Source organism: Buceros rhinoceros, unplaced genomic scaffold (genome assembly GCF_000710305.1).
Source record: "Buceros rhinoceros silvestris isolate BGI_N320 unplaced genomic scaffold, ASM71030v1 scaffold1462, whole genome shotgun sequence".
NCBI classification, from domain to species: Eukaryota; Metazoa; Chordata; class Aves; order Bucerotiformes; family Bucerotidae; genus Buceros; species Buceros rhinoceros.
This window is the reverse complement of record NW_010396929.1, coordinates 20,313-39,259: the sequence shown is the minus strand read 5'-3', so window position 1 is coordinate 39,259 and position 18,947 is coordinate 20,313. Positions and strand designations below refer to the sequence as shown.

Below are 18,947 nucleotides of genomic sequence, written 5' to 3'. Positions count from 1 at the left end.
AAGGACAGGAGCCGGGAGTGTAGCTGAACTCCTGGAGGAAGTGGGTTAAATGAGCCTCTGCTGCGGAAACTCTTAACGTCTCTGCTTTGCCTTTAAACACGGGGAGAAAGAGCGCATATGAGCTTGTTGAGGTAGTTGGGAAGAGAGATGCTTTGGCTCTGCTCGCTTTAATGTGTGTGGTTTTTAGTTGTCTTTAACAGATATGTGCTCACTGATAGGTATTTAAAAAAAATGAAACAACAGCGTACCTCAGACTGTATAAGAGGTTAATGAAAATCATTATGCATGCAGTCAGCGAATAGGACTCTCTCAGTCGGGTGATTTTTGTTCCGGACTCTGCCGTGTTTTGGGGAGCTCCATCTAATTCAGTGTGTGTACATCCTCTTCATATGTTGTCATTTGAAAGGAAAAATAACCCCTAAATATTCTGGGTTTTGCATACACCTGCCTGTGCAAATCTCAACTCTCTGGAGTTCTGCGTGATGCTCTCACAGAGCTGAAGATGCCCAGTCCATGTCCAGAGCCCTGATGTTTATAAGGCATGGCAGAGCGGGGGAGGAGGAGGAGGGATGCAGCACCAGGCTGTTGTTTGCCTTTTGCGTAAAGTACCGAGACAGGTTGCATATTGTTTGAGATGCATCGGTGGAGGCAAGGGCGGGGGGGGTGGTGGGAAAAGCGCAGAAGCTGAAGTGTTCCTAATCCTTCTCTTCCTAGGGACAGGGGATCTGTGAAGCGCTTCCCTCCAATGTGAATGCAGTGTCCCCTGTGGGATGCAGTAGGGGATGCCCAGCTCTACTGCAATGGCAATTGGAGCTCTCTCTAGTTCTCTTCTCATAACCTGCTGCCTCATGGTTGCCCTCTGTAATTCCACCATACCTGTACAAAAACTGGCCAAGGCTCAAGACAAACAGGAGATAAAAGCGAGCCAGGAAAAGAGAGATCACACTTCTACAAGGGACAGCCAGACAGGCCCGGGGAAAATGAATGAGGTTGGCAGGAGTGGGAGGGAGGAAGGTAGCAGGGACTGGAAGAGCAAAGGAAACAGGAACTACTCGAACAAGGAGTCTTGGACTAAGCAAAAGCAGGCTTGGAACAGCCAGGGGACGAGCAGTAAATCTGGGAGCATTCAAGTGCCAGAGCAGAGGGACGCCGCTCCTGAGGAACCTCAGGTGGCTGAATATTCGTCTCTCCCAGAAGCTGTTGCAAGTGCCACTCCCGAGCCCCCAGAGGAGTATGCCTATCCAGACTACCGTGGGAAAGGCTGTGTGGACGAAAGCGGCTTCGTCTATGCCATTGGGGAGAAGTTTGCGCCAGGTCCCTCTGCCTGCCCCTGCCTCTGCACTGAAGAGGGCCCGCTGTGCATCCAGCCCGAGTGCCCCAGGCTCCACCCTCGGTGCGTCCATGTGGACACCACGCAGTGCTGCCCGCAGTGCAAGGAGAGGAAGAACTACTGCGAGTTTCGAGGGAAAACCTACCAGACCCTAGAGGAGTTCATGGTAAGTGCTGAACCCAAAAGTCATTCTGTGGCTCTTTCTATCGTTTGAAGTGGTATTCTGGCATTCTTCAAGTGTGTTCTTGGAGGGTGTTCTGAGTCTTCCTCTCCCATTTTAATTTCTGGGTTAATACTACTTCTGCAGTGCTGTAGAATATTCCCCTTAAACACGACCTTTCTTGCTGTATGATGCTGTAACATTTTTAGTTCTTCTCTAATTCCTTTGGTATTTACAATAAAAAGTGCTGCTTGAAAGGATGCTACTCGGTGGTGATGTGGATTTTATGAAAACTTTCAGCAATATGTTTGTTTCCTTATTTAAGTGTTAACTCTGAAACTTCTACCTTGCAGGGAACGAGCAGGCTTTTGTGGCTGACTTCTATTCCTAGGAATCAGTCTGTGATGATACCTTTTCCATAATAGTACTTTCTCTTTTTAACTATTTAAACTGTGCTGCCAACATTGTGTAGCGTTTGCTTTCTGAGAATGACTGTGGGCCTTCTTTTTAAGAAGAGCATGCTTCACAATCTGGAGTACAGTGATGCCTCAGCAAAGGGCTTGAAAAGCTTTATGTTTAGGAAAATCCTTTTAGACTAGGGCCTTTTTAGCACTACAGTGCAAGGTCATTATCACTGTAAATGCAACTTACTACAGTGTGCAAAGAAGTTTTAGAGGTGAGGCCAGTTTCCTGGTTGCTTATGTTGCTTTTTTCCCTTTAGTATTTTGTCGTGGCTGAGATCTGAGAGCAGGATCTAAGAATTTGTTTGTGAGTGTCCGTTAGATACAGGGCTGGTCCAAAACCTGTTTCTGAACACACTAGAGATTTTTGAGCTGTATATGTTGAGGGAAGTACGAAATCCAGTTCAGGGTTCTTGAAAGCTTGAGCCCCTCATCCTTTGAGGATGGAGAAAAAGAAAATGCGTTTGTGAAGGCTGTAAATAAGTTGCCACCTCTGCTCTCTGTGGGACTTGCATGTTCTTGAAAACTTCGATTCATAATGTTTTTCCATGTTCTTCAACTTACTGAAAAAAAAGGAGCAGAACTACTCTCTCCAGAATAAATCACAGTTTCCCCTTGTTCTCTTTAGGCAGTAATGTGTAGAGTGCTGGTGGTCAAAGCATGGTGGAAAGCATTGTATCATCTTCCCATTTTCCATGGGAAACCCTCAAGGATTTCACTGAGCTTCGGGGTGGCAGTTTTCTATTTTAAGAAGGAGAAGGTTGGTGTGACTTTTCAGAGATAGATTGCAACATCCTTCCTTTTCCAGCAAAGTTAATTCTAAGGGGTGGCCAAAACAGTGATGCTTCTGCACACGTTCTCTGTAGGTCAAAGTTTTAAAGGCTTCTCCCCACTCTTAGAAAACTCATGGTTTTCTAAAGAGTTGTGGTGTAATGATAGAATAAAACTTCAGGGCTCCCTGTTACATTTGAACATGACTGGGAGTGTTGGTAGGAAGGGAGTGCTGAACAGTGGCATTTACAGAAATGTTCTGAAAACACTTTGTTTTTAAGGTTTCTTTTTAACCCCTTTCAACCTTCAGCAGCTGTGTTGACAGCTCGCTGTAATGAAACATCGTTTCCCTCACCGCTTTGTGTAGCCAGCTTTGGGAACACAAATGAGAAGGGCTGCCTGCTTGGGGTGCGAGAGGAAGGTTACTGACGCAGTTAGGCAGTGGCACTTCAGCCTGTTTATTTTGACATGTGAGGACCTTGGTTTTTAGTTGACTTTCAATGTTAGTTGCAATACTGTGAGAACAAAACTGTAAATGCAGCTGTTTGCCTGTGTCACTGCAATCAGTGGAGATGCCTGGTGAGGTAGGGTACAGATGTAGTCGGATTTCTGCTGCTCGGTGGAAGCAATTGCAAATGCAAGTAATTGCATGTGGTTCCAAAGTTTAAAGTTGATGGTCTTTCAGAGGTTACTAATATGCTATCTCTTGCTTTTAAGGTCAGGGAAGGAGTTTTAAACGGATAGCAGTGTGATTTTTCTCTGTGCCTGTACCTACTGTTTGTGACAGAGTACGAGACATCACTGAAGGAGGAAAAAGGTGACTTCCTAACTTCTAAGTGACATCATCTGCACAAACATTTATATATAGATGTGTAAATATGCATGCAAGTTTGTGAGTTTGCTTATATAAAATTCATGTATATGTTGGCTGGTAAAAAATTGCCCTGACTGGAGCCAGTGCTAACTGAGAAGGTGAATGTGCCAGGGATTGTGAGGTTTGATGCATTTCTTTGGTTCACAGTCCTTCCTGCAAGCTTTGCTTGTGTGTGTGTAGGCAGCATTTTTCTGTTTTCGAAGAGGACGTGGATTTTGACACAAAACACAACAGAGGTGTGTTTGGGACAAGAATGAGGTCTCATAAAGCTGTTTCCGTCAGCACCACTCTCTACTGCTCTGCGCATGAGGCAGTATGGCAGAGGGATCACAGCATCCATGTGAGTGGAATGGTGAGGAAAAGCCTTAGTTGGTGAAATGCCATAAGGATAAAATTTTGTATTGGAGGTGGAGATTGCTGAGCATGTGCTCCATTTCATGTTTGTCAGTCTTACAGTAAGATTTGAAAATGCACGGTGCCTTATAAAGTCATACCCTTACAAGAACTGTAAGTTATCTTCAGAAGTGCAATATTTGGCTAAGACCTGCATTTTTGAAAGTTGTTGCTTCATGTGTCATTTTTAAGAATTTCTCTGCTACCAGAAATTGTATTTATTTGTGAATAAGTTACTTGGAAATCTGGAAGTCAACAAACCCAAATGAATTTTGTAACATCTGTGGTATTTTGAAGGCACAGAGATATAAAAACAAGGCTGATATGTTTATTTTTGTCAGCGTAACCCCATTCTCATTCTCCTGAGTTGTGTTGGTGGGAAAGAAATAGTAATAAAAATTCCAACACAATGGCAAACATGTTTGGGATTATGATTGATTTTTTTAAAATGCTTTTTTTTTATACTTAGATGTTTTTAAGGCTGAAGGAATCAATTATTTATTGTATATATATAGATTATACATATTATTTAAATTTAGGTATTTTGTTGGTTTGGTTTTGGTTTGTTTTGTCCTTTAATTAAAGTTTGGCAGCTGGAAAGGGGGAAGAGAAAGGCCAAATTACTTTGGACTGGAACTACAACGAGTGCAAATAATTTGTCACTTACTAATTATGACAGCTTACACTAAGTTGCTGGATAAACCTGCTACCTTTACTAAGCTACAGTTTTCTTCATGCCCCCCTAGCGGGAAATCTACCTGTTTACACAATGGTGTGTCTGCTTTTTACATCTGCAGCTTCATTTATACATCTGCTCACAAACTTCCCTTTAAACAATGCTAAATAAAGGGGGGGGTGGGGATGGGGGGGGCGTGGTTTGCCATCTGTACTCTATTTTTTTGTAGGTTTTACTGCTGCCTGGTGAATATGTCAGACTTCTGTGCCTCCTGTGGTCTTCCCACAGTTTTTGCATAGGCAGAACTACTGCTGCTGTAGGGTTAGTAGCTTCATCTGTAGACCACAGAGATGGGTATCATTAGTCTTCAGAGGCATGTTGATAGGTGGTGTTACTTCCAGTCCAGCCTGGTTATCTCAGATGCGCTAAGCATGCATGCTGCCTGGCTGGTCATTTCCCAGATGAACAAGTGGGCTGCTCCTTGCATTGGCTGCCACCAGGAGTTGCACTGCCGGGAATGCACTTACCTTATAAGAGCACAAGAGGGGCAATGAAGGACCAAATGTGTCTTTTCATCCTGATTTGTTTAGCTGTTGTTACATACACATGCTGTCTTATTGTCTCTCACTCTATTGGTGATTATTCTCCCAAGTATTAAGCTGTCAGTAAGATGCAGAAAGAAATGGGGATTTTCTACAGTTCTTTTTACATCCTGATGATATACAAAAAGCAATGCACTGCTGTTTAGTCCAAAGATGAATGGATAAAGGTTGACACAAATACCATTTTAGCAGTCACTGTGGTTCACTTACATGCCTGAAAAGAGCTTTGTAGAAATAAACACATGGAGACCTTCTCGAGTCTGCTACTGTTACTCATATTGGTGGGTTGTACAGGTGATAGTACTTGTTAAAGATATACTAATGTATTCCCCTGAAATCCCACGATCTGTTACACAGGAAGCGTACTAATGGCTGTAGGATCACATTACCAGTGTACTCAGTTCATGAAAGATGTAGTCTTCAAGTGTATGTGCTGTATAGGATGGAAATGCATTATTCTGAATTACCATTATTAGATCAGATTTGTTTCTTATTCAATAGGATTTTCAGTGCTTCATTAAGTGGCTTCTTGTTATAAGAATTTTAGGCTACTGTCACATTTGGAATTCTAGTAAATAACCACGTAATTAAAATATGTTTAAATTTTTTGTATGAGAGATTTTAGGACTATCATCTGTGTGCTCTCTTGTTTCCTGATTATCACCAGGTTCTCTACCTTTTACATCACTTCTAATATTGAATGGCACAGCTACTAAGTGGTGTCCTGTGAGAAGGAATATCTGTTGTTGTAGTTACTGATTTTGTTGAATTGTGGTAATTGCCAAATTTGCATCTTTTTCAAGTCATGGCAAAAAAGTGTAAAAACCAGGCTTGCCTAGTTGAGCCGGATCCTTGGAATTGAGTTCTGGTAAAAGAGTCTTCAAAAAGCATGTTTTCATAATTTTGTAAATATTGTTTCGGCTGTAACTCCAGAGGGAAAAGTTCTTATTATCAACTTGCAGTTACTTAGGAGCTCAGATTTGCTAACAGTCAAAATTTCATGTGTGATTCAAGTGATTGACTGGAATACCTGAGCCTCTTGACTCTGGATCAGAAAACTCCACGTGCACTGACACTCCATCTCTGCAAGTGAATGTGGCAGTTTATAAACAATTACAGGACAAAGTTCTTCTTCCAAAGCCTGCAATAAAAATCTGCGGTACTGGGCTGTCAGCCTCCTTGTAGCATTTTCGAAATGTATGGTGTGGTATTATCCTTTGTAGAGTGTAAAACAAAGAGAAAACTGGAAGTGAGTAGCCAGCAAAGGAAGCCTGAAATAAATAATAGTAATACAAGCAGAAAGTAACACAGCAAGAGACCCTATTTAGGCTTTCTAAGCAGAGGGGGCAGCGTGAAAGATGTGTGAGTGCATAAGCAAATAACAGCCCTGGCAGGTGGGAAGAGAAGTGGCGAAGCATGGATGAGCATTTAGTTGGAGATGATGCTGTGCAAGCATCAGCACGTTTGAACTTTGGAAGTGAGAAGGACGTGAAGGAAGCAAGCAAGCAGAGAATGGATTTGAGGAAAAAATGTGATGGGCTGCCTAAGCAATAGGGAGAAGTCAGACGTGATCTGCAAGTTAGACATCTGGATCATTCTTCTTATTTTTAGGTTTGAGGTTACTCTGCTTTTCTTGGAGAAATACAGTGGGTGGTTGTTGTTTGCATCAACTGGAATCTGGAATGAAATAGGGTCCGTAAAAAACTGACTTCATCTCTAAGTACACCAAGAGTCTGCCCACATTATACATTTAGAAGTTCACTAGTGGTAACATGCAGCTGCATTTTCATCCTGTGCTCTGAGCATCGATGCCAGTGTAATTTTTTTTTAATTTTTTTTTTTTTTTTTGGAGTACAGCAATGAGATTTACAGAGTATTATTTACTGCTCTTTAGCAGCCTTGCTTCCCGCTACCTCCAGCTTCTTGTGTGGTATGAGGATGACAGCGATGCAATTTGCAGCACCTGATCAGGAACACTGAGGAGGACAGCTGGAATTGTACAAGTGGCAAATGCAAGACATTTGAAAGTCCATTCTTTCCTAAATAGGGTCTTGATGTGCTTTTTGTTTGGAATTAATTTCATTGAAGTGGGTCACTCAAGTAATTATCTCATGGTACTCCTACTCTGTAGAGTTCTTCAAACCCAGTAACATTTCAGTAGGTAAAAATGATGACCTGTATTTTGCTTTAGCCCTTCTTTGAATTGTAATTTCTTTTCAGAAAGTTACAAGTACTACAAGAATAGTCAAAATACAATTAACCTGTGGAAAATACCTGAATTCAAAGGATTTTTTTTTCTTGAGTTCTCTTGGAAAATGATAATTTTCAGCTTCCTACTACCAAAAAACTTTTAAATCTGAAAAAAAAAATGCAATATGGATTTCCATTAAAAGAAGTTTCATGTTTAATTTGGCAAAATTTTTCTTCTTTAAAGACAATATTTTTTGCTAAAATGCTTTTTGAACCTCTAATAGAATTAAATCAGATTTCATCTGAATTATGAATGTAATTTGGAAGTTCATTAGAAATGTGGTAGGGAAATTTTTGCTTTATTTGTGTTAGAAGTCTAAAGTATTCTTGTTCCCAAGACACCTTTGACTTTCCAATTTGGTGCACAGGTTCAGAGCAGAACCTGTGTGGGTTTTTTCTGCTGTGGCTTTCTTTTTTCCTGTAATAATGCAGGAGGCCAGCCTCATTCTCTGCATTTTTTGGACCACAAAAATCACTTGGTTTAAAGTGGGGAAGAAAAAGAGGTGAGAGAAGGAACAGTGCAGATGGGAAAGTAGGCATTGCACACTTCAGGAGAGTATTAAGTCAGAGAGTTGAGTTAAAAAGTGACTGGATTTGTGTTTCAGGTTTCTCCATGTGAGAAGTGTCGCTGTGAAGCCAATGGTGAAGTGCTGTGCACTGTCTCAGCTTGTCCTCAGACCGAGTGCGTGGATCCGGTGTATGAGCCCGATCAGTGCTGTCCTATCTGCAAAAATGGTGAGTGATGGCTGCAGAACTAGAAGCGGGCTTCTGTCAGAGAAATCCATGTTGCTCTGTTATGGTTTTGAAAAATAATTCCCATATTTTCCTTTTTCCCCAAATGGAGATGGGGAAGAGAGTGTGTAGATCAGATCTTCTCTTGACCAGGATGGACTCACTTATGACCTACAGGGATTTTTGTTACCCAGGAGGCAGTGTGTTACACCAGATATTCATGTGGCTTCTGGATATAAATTTTGCATGAACTCATTGTGGGTATGTTTTATATAGACACACAAAATGGGACTCAGGCTCTTCATGTAATCTACCTTTCAATGTGAACAGAAAAAGTTACTTTTATTCTCTCTTCTTATTTGTTCCCTTTTCATAGATTCTTTTTTTTTTTCCTGAGGCAAATCAAATGTACCTTATTGAGTTCATTTAATTTTCATAACCAAATGAATTAAACTCCCAAGTTTAATTGAATATTTTTCATAACTAAATTAGACAGAAAGTCTCTCTACTCTCAGCAAGGGCTTGCACTAGATCAAAGTCTTGGTCTATTTGGAGGAAAAAATTACATGACACACTAGCTCATCTCTTATAAAGAAGAAATGTTAATTTATTAATAGAAATGAAAGCTGCAAAATCTCAAACAAAACTATATTTAAAATGAAAAAGGACATTTAAAAATATTCAGATAATTTGCAGCCATATATTATTTCTCTAGAATAGGTAGGTTCCATTACATTAGCTAAAACAAACTGATTAAAATTGTGTAAAAGCTAGGGGAGGAGAGAATGCACAGCATATGCTTTCCGCAAATTCAACAGTAGAAGATAAGGGATAGTTAATTGCATTGGAGTAGTTTCATTTGTACGGGTATAAAAGTAATTGCTTCACATCTCTTAATTGGTTGTTACAACCCTAAAGGAATTTGTTCTCAGTTGTACAGCTTAAGGGCACTCTGGTTTTGGAGATGAGGACAGGCATTTTTTGAGGCATTTGGGGGCAGTTCCTGAGCTAGTGGTGCAATAGATAGCTGTCCAGAGGATTGTTTAGCACTTCTTTGATGACAAGAGCCTTCCTGGTGTGCTTACAGGTTTTTTGTGGGCACCATGCTCTGCTGCAGTTCCCCAGATCGGGGCCGACTCTTGGCAGGCAAAAGGTCTGTTTTCAGTAGTAAGGTTGGACTTGCAAGCATAGTATGCAAGCATAGTATGTTAAGTCTGTGTAGTCCTTCCCACAGAATTTTTCTAGCGGTGTTAACACTGTTTGAAGCTGGATTGACTTCCCATCAGTGCACATTCTTCCACAAGCAACATAATGCACTGCGGTGGCCATCTCCCAGTGGTGGCTTGCCTTTAGATTAAAGTGGTACAGCAGTGTGGGGCTTGGCTTGGCTGTTTGCATAGATCACCTGTCATGCTTCCCAGAAATGAGGCTCCTGACACGCTTCCCAGAAATGGGGCCTTGTTAAAAAAATTGTACGTAAAAAATGCCTTAGTTGTGGGGAGGCTCTCTTCTCTCAGAGCGGTAAAGCTCAACTACCCAGGTTCTGCCTGCAAGAAAAGGGTGGTCTTGTCCTCAGCATCTGAATCCCCAATATTACTTGCATATTCCAGGAGCTGGCATCCCTGACCCAGTTTCAGACCAAGGTGACCCGAGATGCCTGATTCCAGTGGGCTGTACTGTCACTTCTCTGCATGTCAGAGAACCAAGAGTATTTTTTCTTGTTAGCTTTTAGATGAGGAAAAAAAGCCATTAACAATAACAACAAAAACCAAAGTAGTTTAGAAGAAGCTCAACTTTTCTGTTTCAGCAGTATCAGTGTAGTATCACAAAGAAATTTCTGAGGAATTTCCTCCATCTGGAGAATTTTATTTTAAAGCATGGGACACATACAATTTGCAAGGAACTTCTGTGATTTGCTGAATGTTTTTAATTAGATTGGAGGAAAAACCTACTGAGCAGGAAAACCTAGCCTGCCTCATCCCCTCATTTTCAAGCCTACTGGAACAAATGTGCTGTGAATGTGAGTCGGGGAAACAATCATTGCGTTGTGCTTCAGGGTTGATCATTGCAGCAATGACATCAATGACGTCGTGGTAGTGACCCGAAAGAGCTTGGGTGATGTTCAAGAAACTCAGCCACATAGCCTGAGTGATGGGAAAGGTGGAGCCATGGAAAACCTACAAGTGAAGTTACTGCTGTCATGATCTGCATCCTGCTCTTGGTAGAGCAAGAAGGGGTGGGAGGTGAAGTTTGAGTTCTCCACATTTACTAATATTTGTATGTTAAAAATGCACACAATCCAACTCTGATTTCTCTCCCTTTCCTGGCACTTCATAATACTTACCCAACTTGCCTGGCCCGCAGATGGTTGGCAGTGAACCAGCAGAGAGCTAAGCAACCACATCTGTCACTAGTAAGACCGCACACAAATGCCTGATTAAGAATTATGGAGGAGAACTGGTGAAAGCCTGCCATTATTACAAATGAATGAACCCAGTCTCTTAGCAGGTGTGAGGCACTGTGTGTAACCTTCTGTGGGAAGGAGCAGGTGTAGTTGATTTCTCCAGCTGATACTACAAAAGTGCTGGTAACCCTTCAGATGAAGGTGGATGGGTAACTGCCCATCAGGCTTACACAACTGCGCTTGTGCGTAGGTGCGGACTTACTGTGAATGTAAGAACTAGTGAGGGAAAACTTGGAGAGTGAAGAACACATTTAATAATCTTCTGTATCACATCTCAACATTCAAGAAGGAGCCTGGGTACTTCCATAGCCGAAGATGTTACTTTCTCTTTTTGTGGACAGGGACAGGAAGTACTTAAAAGAAGTATCTGCTCTGAAAAGTAGTCTCTGGAAGGGATAAAAGGTAACACTTCACTGGGGAAATCTTGGGGTTAGGGGAATTTTCCTGTTTTCCTGCTTTTTGTGTCTCAAGTCACTACAGCTAAGAGAACTTTTTTTTATTTATAAAATGGGCATATACATGCCCCATAAGGAAGCAGGGTGGGGGCAGAGGGGAGTGGAGGAGAGACTTTTTTCTTGTGTGGGCTGACATGTTGACCTTCGTGCTTTCAGTAACTAACAACAGCAGCAACAAGCAAACACCTCCAGAAAGTTAAACCTGAGTTCAGAGAGCTGCATGAAGTAGTAGGTGCGCAGTTCAGATCTCTGTCCTGCTTTACAGTATTAGCAATGTAGTTCTGTGGACGCTGTCCCTGTTAACAGTGATATCAGTAAGCTCAGAATTGGCTACAGGCATTTCTACAGTTCATATGGAGTGAAGGGTAAAGATAACAGGCAGTTAGTTCCCTTTCCGTTAGGAAAAGGCTGGGCACTTGTTGCTGATTCATTTGGGACAGGGGAAGGGGGTGAGGGGTAATACAGAAAGTGAGTTATCTTGCTAGATTAAATTACCTTGGTTGTCTGTTCCACTTCTGTTTCCAGTATTAGAGTCCTAATAGGCATATGCGGCTGAATGCCGCTTTGCCTGAAGCGTGCAGCTGCAGAGTAGTCAGTGGAGTTAAGGGTGGCCCTGCTCCTGCTGGTGTCTTTGCAGGAGGATGGAATTAAACCTGCAGCCGGCATGGAGCCTGGAGGGGGAGGCGTTATTGCTAGACCAAAACCCATTTTGTTCTAAGGTTCTCAAGAGATTTTTGCTTCGTTATATGGCTGAAAGATTGCCCCAGATCCTGGTGCCTTCCTAGCCTTTATCTATGTGTGAGTCGGTATTATTCCTCTGTCTGCAGCAGGGAGAGCTGAGCTGCTCCTGTTGACGAAGGCACATAGCTGCACAGTTGAAAAAGCAAGTGCTTGATGCCCAGGGGGTCACCTATGTTCTCAGGGCTGTAATGCCCCCAGGAGATGTCTCGTCTGTTCTCACTGACCGTGCAATAGGGAGACTTTACTCTGGATGCAGTCATCTGAAGTGCCTTAGGTGGGATGACTCAGGACATCATTTTATATTTGAATTCATAGTTACAGTTGAAAGATACGTGTCATGTGGTTGAAATTGTTGCCGCTAGTACGGTCCAGGTCTAACATGATGTGGCCAGAGAGGGTAAATGATCATGATTTTGTGTACTTGTATTGTGAGGCTGACTCACTGGAACTTGGCTTAGAACCTTTATGTGCAGTGTTTAGGCCTGGGGTGACTTATGAGTGCCTCTGAATGGCAAGTGTGGACCTCCACCTCTGCGAAGGAGCTCTCGAGAGGAGTAAAAACCTGATAAAGGTTGGCAGAGCTGCCGTTCACTTTTGCGACTCTTTGTACAACAGGACTTTGTCTCACCACGGGACTCAAATCTATTAAAAAATGGTGCTGATCGAGACAGTACTGTTATCCCCTGTGAGCTGTTGTCCCTCTAAAATGCAAGTGGAGAGAGGGTGTGTTGGGCTGAGAGACCAGTCTGGCCAGAACAAGGCTGAGGATGTTTATTCTGAGTGGATAAAGAGAAGCTGCACCTTGGCAGCTCTCACATGAGCAGACTGTTTGCTCTTCCCTGCAGCCCAGCTTTGCTCAAGCACCATGGAGAATCTGACCTGTAAAATTTAATGTCCTTCTGCAGTGTGTTTAAATAAAATATGATATGCCCTCGACTGTATATGCCTCGATCTCAGCAATGAAGAATACATCATAATGCCGTCCAGGTAGAGGTCAAGGTAGGACTATTGCAAACATCAGGAATTAGTTGCTGTGAAATTTAAATAAATGGCACCTTTGTCCTCTCTCCTTTCCATTTTCATTTTAAATACCTCTTTCAGTCACGTTTTGGCAGCTAATTCATATATAGCAAAAAAGACCCAGAAGTTTTAAAGCCTGAGAGTTATTCTTCACTCTGCACTAAGGAAGTGATCAAACCAGGTAGTCATGGTGGTCTCTTCTAGATGTAAAGTATGGGAATCGTTAAATGATTGTAAAGTCTAATTCATAGAATTGAAATAGTATTTCATTTCTAAAAAAAAATCATTTAAAAATAATGAACAAGAAATCATTTCAAACTAATCCCAGTTTCCCCCATTCCATTTGCACCAGTGCAATTTGTTCCCTTCTGATGTGTTTATTTCAGGATTTGAATGCCTGTGTATGCAGAGTAGTATTTGTTCCCTGTTTCTGTTTGCATGAGTTGCCGAGCAAAAGCTTCTGCATAAACTTCTTGCTTTAGTAGGCTGTATTTCACAAAATTACTTATAATATGGTACTGTTAACCAGGAAATATTAACATTTCAGGGGGAATTAATGTTTCAGGGGGAAAAACACCATTAAAGTTGTATGAACAGCTCTCTGTGATTAAAGTTGCCAAGTGTGAATATGCAGGTAGGTTGAAAAACTGCAGCAGATGTTTTGGCAGGTATTTACTGAAAACAAAGAAGTATCAAACTTCTTTTTGGCTCATCAGGCATTTAAAGTGGCTTACCAATCTGGTAGGTGAAGTTGGTAAACTATTTGCAGTAGTTGTTTTCTGCTGTTGGTGAAGTTGAGAGGAAGTTCAATATGTGTTGTCTTAAATTAAGGAATTCCTTTAACCCCATTCTCATTTTCGCTCTCTGCTCTGGGCAAGTTGGTGTCTACATAAGCTGCGTATGCTTCCTGTGCAGAATTTTCTTCTTGTGCCATTTTTACCAGTTAGATTAGAACCTGTCGTGTGCATGGATTACCACTGCAAGCTGGGCTGAGCAAAGACTTGTGCCAAAACCAGACAGGCCATTTCCAACCCACGTACATGTGGGTTACATGCGTATGGGTACATGTGGGCATGTGCATATGCACACGCATATGGGATCCAGTGTTGACTTAGTATTTTCATGCTGAGCTGGCTAAGCAGTGGTAGGTGTTGTTATTTTTTCTAAGGGTATTTATTCAGTGTACAGGTTATGTTCCAGGGTATGATATTTTTTCGTAATGATAGAAAGCTGTCAGAGGATGAGCAGGATCTGTTTTGAAGGCAGAGCAAAGGTATCTAGTTATACTGAGCCTACATCAGTTGTGAGGACAAACATTTATATAGTGTGTATGTTTTTATTGCATATACATATTGTGTGTATATATTTTTTACCTTTTTTTTGCCAAGAAGCCAAAATGCTTTCAGTGGGGAATTATGCTGTGAAAAGGCAGCAGTAAATGTCACCGACTGTTACAGTATCCTACCACTTTGCTTAGACACCTGAGGACAATCAGAAGTTATACTGGTGTTCGGGATTTAAAGTAGTAAGTAGGATGATGTAGAAGAGCCTATTAAAACATAAAAGCACTGTATCCTATAGGCTTTCCAGAACTCACTTTGCAGTATTTTCTCATTACAGGCTGCTACAGTGAGCCTGAGAAGCCCTTCTTCGGGAGTTGTTTTTTCTCCCCTTACCTGATACTGCAGTCTTACATCACAGCTAAATTCTGCTATATCAGTCACTTTGATGGCAACTGCTTACAGGGGGGTGTCACTTTCCTGTGGGTTAAAGCGGAAGTCAGTGATGATGTGCCCCAAACAGTTGTTTAGCAGTGATGATCCCAGGTGAATGTGGGAAACAAGCTGCCAGCTCCTCATGGTGGAGTCAGAATTTCAGTGTGTTGTGGCTCCCGGGTTCTTAAAAGAGATTTTGCATCCACCCCAGGAACAGAAAAATGAAAATGGTCTCTGTACTGATGGGGGAGAATAACTTTTCTGGCAACTTTCATGTATTTTTAAAGAAAAAAAATAAGTGAGAGAGAGGACTGATGTACTTCTGCTTACCATGGCAGTTTCAGGTATCTGCCATCCTGTGTAGTCTTGGATGCTGGTTCTGGTTCAGACAGGAAAGTGCCACCTCTGTGCTAGTATCCACTAGGGTACTGCGGTAAACAGTGTGCTATTGCTCGATTTATCTTCCCTGACAGCTTCTCTTTTACATAGAGGTGCATTTGGGGATTTGATTGTTTTCGAGTGAAACGTCTAACCCATGCTTCTTAAAATGATGTCATGAGTTGCTATGGGTTTTTGGTTGGTTGTTTTGTTTTTTAAGTTCTTCATATAAGAGTTTTCCAAGTTTGTAGTGCAGTTTTATTTGCACACTTACGTGAAGATAGGAAAGATGTTAATAAAAATTAAAAAGTCCTGGAGCTCACATTGTGCCTCCTTTCTCCGCCCCACATTGCCTCCAGCATTTGTTCTTTGCTGTTCAAGGAAAGTTCAGAGAAGTAATATTAAGGGAATTGACTTTTTTCCTACATCCAGACATGTTCTTTATGCTGTTCATTAAAGAAATTATTCTCAGTGTTAATTTTGCTCCCCCATTCTGCTATGTCTATTTCAGTTTTGTATGGTTGCTAAATGAAATTGTAACAAAGATTTGGGGGACGTGTAAGATTCCAAGGACTGAAATACTTATGTGCACCTCGCTGTGTGTTATATCCTTAGAATAATATTCTCTATCAATAGAACACTCTACTGTTTGATTAAATTATGAGCTCTTAGATTCTGAAACGCTATCTTGCTCCAGATTGAGTTACCGTAGGTTAGTGCTTTGCCTGATGTTAGCTGAGTGGCTGTCACTGTCCACATGAGCTCTTGGTTGTATTCTTTGCAGATAACCCTGTTTGTAAATAGAAAATACTTTCTAGCAGGTGCTACAGCAATACAGTAATAGGACTACGTGGCTGATTTGTATTCTGCAGTATGATTAAAAGGAGCAACGAAGAATGATATATACCTTGTGTGTTTTGCTGTATATTTGGGGGGTTTTGTTCATTGCTGTTTCATTATGTTAAGGAGGCATCCAAGAGTTTGCTTGGCTTTGAGGGGAGGTGGAGGCTTGTATTAAAAGGTTGTGGTATGTTAGTATATTGGCAGTGCATCCCTCTGATAAATGATATATCCAAAATTTCCTTTTACCTCTAAGAGCAGTGTATTTTTCTTTGCTTGTTTTTCACAGGAAGTTGAGGTTTAGGCATTAAGGAAGATGTGAATTGATCCAGGTGACTTACTGACTGATGGAAGCAGGGAATTGGTTGATACTGTTTATCTTTATTTCTTAACACTTTGCTTGACTGTGGTCTGTGCTTTGCAACCACGATGGCCTTTCCATGCAGTGCAGAATTGTTAATGAGAAGTCTGTCTTAACTCATCAAACTCCTCATTTTTTAGGATATGTCTTAGGTCTTATGTGAACATGACAACAATCTCAGAAGTTCTCTTCCAGTTTGAACTGTATTTGTAAATGAAGTACAGATCTGATGAAGAATAGGAAAATTTGTTTCCTTCCTGGACATCAGTTTGACCAGGGGCTGACTTGTATGCCTCTGCCTGTTTGGAAAAGGGTTCTAGAGGAGGAGGAGTGATGAGTTCTTAGGGGAGAGGCTAAAAGCCTCTGATATTTTTTATTAACATTTGTAAAACTGCAGTGCTTGTGTTTCTTTTTGCTCTTAAGTAGCATCTTACTGTTTCCAACTACTGCACTGGGGAACTCCCCTACCTGCGTGCTCTGAGAGTCCTGAATTAAATCTCTGACGATTATCTTTGCTCAGCAGGTCAAACATTTTTATCAGCTGGAGACTCAAGTACTTTCCTAATTTAAAACCTTGATCTTTAACTTGGAAACTGCTTTTACTTCGTGAACCTTTGGATTGTTTCCATGGGGGTAATTACCCATGCAGTTTTGCTTCCTTGAGCATGTTCAGCTATACGGCAGTGATTTTAAAAGAGCCCACAACAGTTTTTAAGTAATTCCTTACCTTCCCCAGCACAGTTACGATGATGATTAGCATTCCAAAGCTGATTGGCAACCAAAAACTGTGATGCCTATTTTCATTTAGGAAAACCCCCTAGTGTTTTGTTTGGGGTATTTTTTGTTGGTTGGGTTTTTTTGCCAACTTCACTGTTGCTAGTTAAATTTTCATCAGAGGAGTGACTTCCTGCTGGAAAACATCACTTTAGTCTAAATGTCCCATTTTTTTTACTGAGTCTTCAGCTCTGTTTGCTTGTTTCTGTGCTGATAGCCCTTGGATGGCAAGCCTATTAAAAAGTTGCAAACATAATCCAGCTTACCTTATGGTCGTAGTTTTTGAGTGTTTTACTCCTGCATCATTTCTTCTCGCGTTGCGACACGTTGCCATTGCACACTGGGTACTGACCACCTTTCTTTGAAGTACGTGCAAGCAGCAAGTCACATACTGTTTATCACCCCTGGAAGAGATAACTCTGTATTTTCACTGCATGCTCACCCAACATGTGATTCAATTTTCTTTTTCTTGTCCAATGGAATCGATCAGATGGAGCAGCGGCAGGAAGAAAAGGAAAAACAATGCATTGTAACAGTACTCAAAGTGCTATTTGGTGAATAGCATTGAATAGAGAAGATCTATATCCAAACAACTGCTTTTGGGCCTCTTGTGTTTGAAATACTTGCTTGCAATGTTATCTCCTTTCTCAAAGGCAGTTTCACAGGAGTGCGGTGATTAATTGCTTTTCCCAGAAATTGTAAAGGTGTTAACTTCCTTTTCCAAAATAGTTCCCGTTCTTTTCCGATAGTATGATCTCAAAGCCCCTTGAACATTTTCAGTTCAAAAGGGAAGTCGCTGGTTAACCTAGGCAGTTCTGAGGGAGATAGGCAGTTAGTGAGTCCTGTTATGACAGAAGAGATGGAAGGAATAGTGATTGTTAATGATATCACATGAAGCCAAGTAACAACACAACACAACAGTGTTGTTACAACAGTAAATGAAATACAGCAAAACTGTGTGTCAGCTAGTGAAAGAAATTGCTTGGATATTTTGATGACCTCTTGTTAAGATTTCTGCCAAGTGCATTTAGTTAAACATCAATGCGAAATGCTGTATGTAAACATCTGTCAGGCTTCATTAAGAAAGGCTCACATTTATTAGAAGTATGCTGTTATATAACAGCTGGTTCCTCCCACCTGATTTGTGTAATCTTCTCGATTTTATCTGAGCACTCAGGAAGAAGAGATTACAGAAGTACAGAGAAGAGTAGCAAGGAAGCTGAATATTACCCTGTGGGAGTAGATGAGGTCTCTAGCAGCTGTAGCATATGAATTAAAAATCACGTGATGAAATGTGGTACTGAGGGAGAAGGGTAATACTAATGAAAATCTTCCCTGTGCTCACAATACAAAGTCAAGGGAGAAGCAAGAAAATCAAAAGGTGTTGTACATAATAAGGTCTTTAATACCCCATGCAAATAACCCACTGCAGAAGATAGTGCTGTTACAGAGTTTCCTAGGATTAAAATAAAGATCATATCTTTGATAGAAAGACTAAAATACCTTAGCCTAGCTATGATGAAACTGCTTGGTCTGACATGCTGTAGAGCCTAGTAGAAACTTGCTTATATGATTTTCACGTGAGCAGAAATGTACCATTATTGTTTCCTACTGTCCGCATCTTAGAATTTCGTTTTGGAAATGCCTCTTTTTAAAGCACTTTGAAGAAAAGTGTTTAGGCTGTCTTGACTTTAGCCCAGCCAAACCCATCCTGGAAGCACATGTGCCTTCTTGTTAAGCCAAGAAGGCAGACCTAATTAAGAGATCTTTAAAACAGCAGCCATCCTTTTCCCACACAACCATTGCATAATCATTGTAGGGTTTGTTCGGACACAATACCATGTTACTCAGCACAGGCAGATGATGAAGAAGAGACCTAATGAGGATGCCTTTTCACATGGTCTGCTTTCAACTCTTCTATCAAGCTTTATTTAAATGACCTGAAGGTAG

The 18,947-nt window shown here is 41.2% G+C and overlaps 1 protein-coding gene across 1 annotated transcript; it reads left to right on the top strand.

The window, feature by feature from the left end:
• Positions 1-782: 782 nt before the first annotated feature.
• VWC2 (von Willebrand factor C domain containing 2) lies at positions 783-8,252 on the top strand (the record flags this gene model as incomplete). The annotated part of the gene is made up of 2 exons (XM_010146026.1): positions 783-1,496; positions 8,123-8,252. Coding segments are annotated over exons 1-2 (844 nt in total), but the record flags the coding sequence as incomplete, so codon positions are not given.
• Between the last annotated feature and the right edge of the window lie 10,695 nt (positions 8,253-18,947).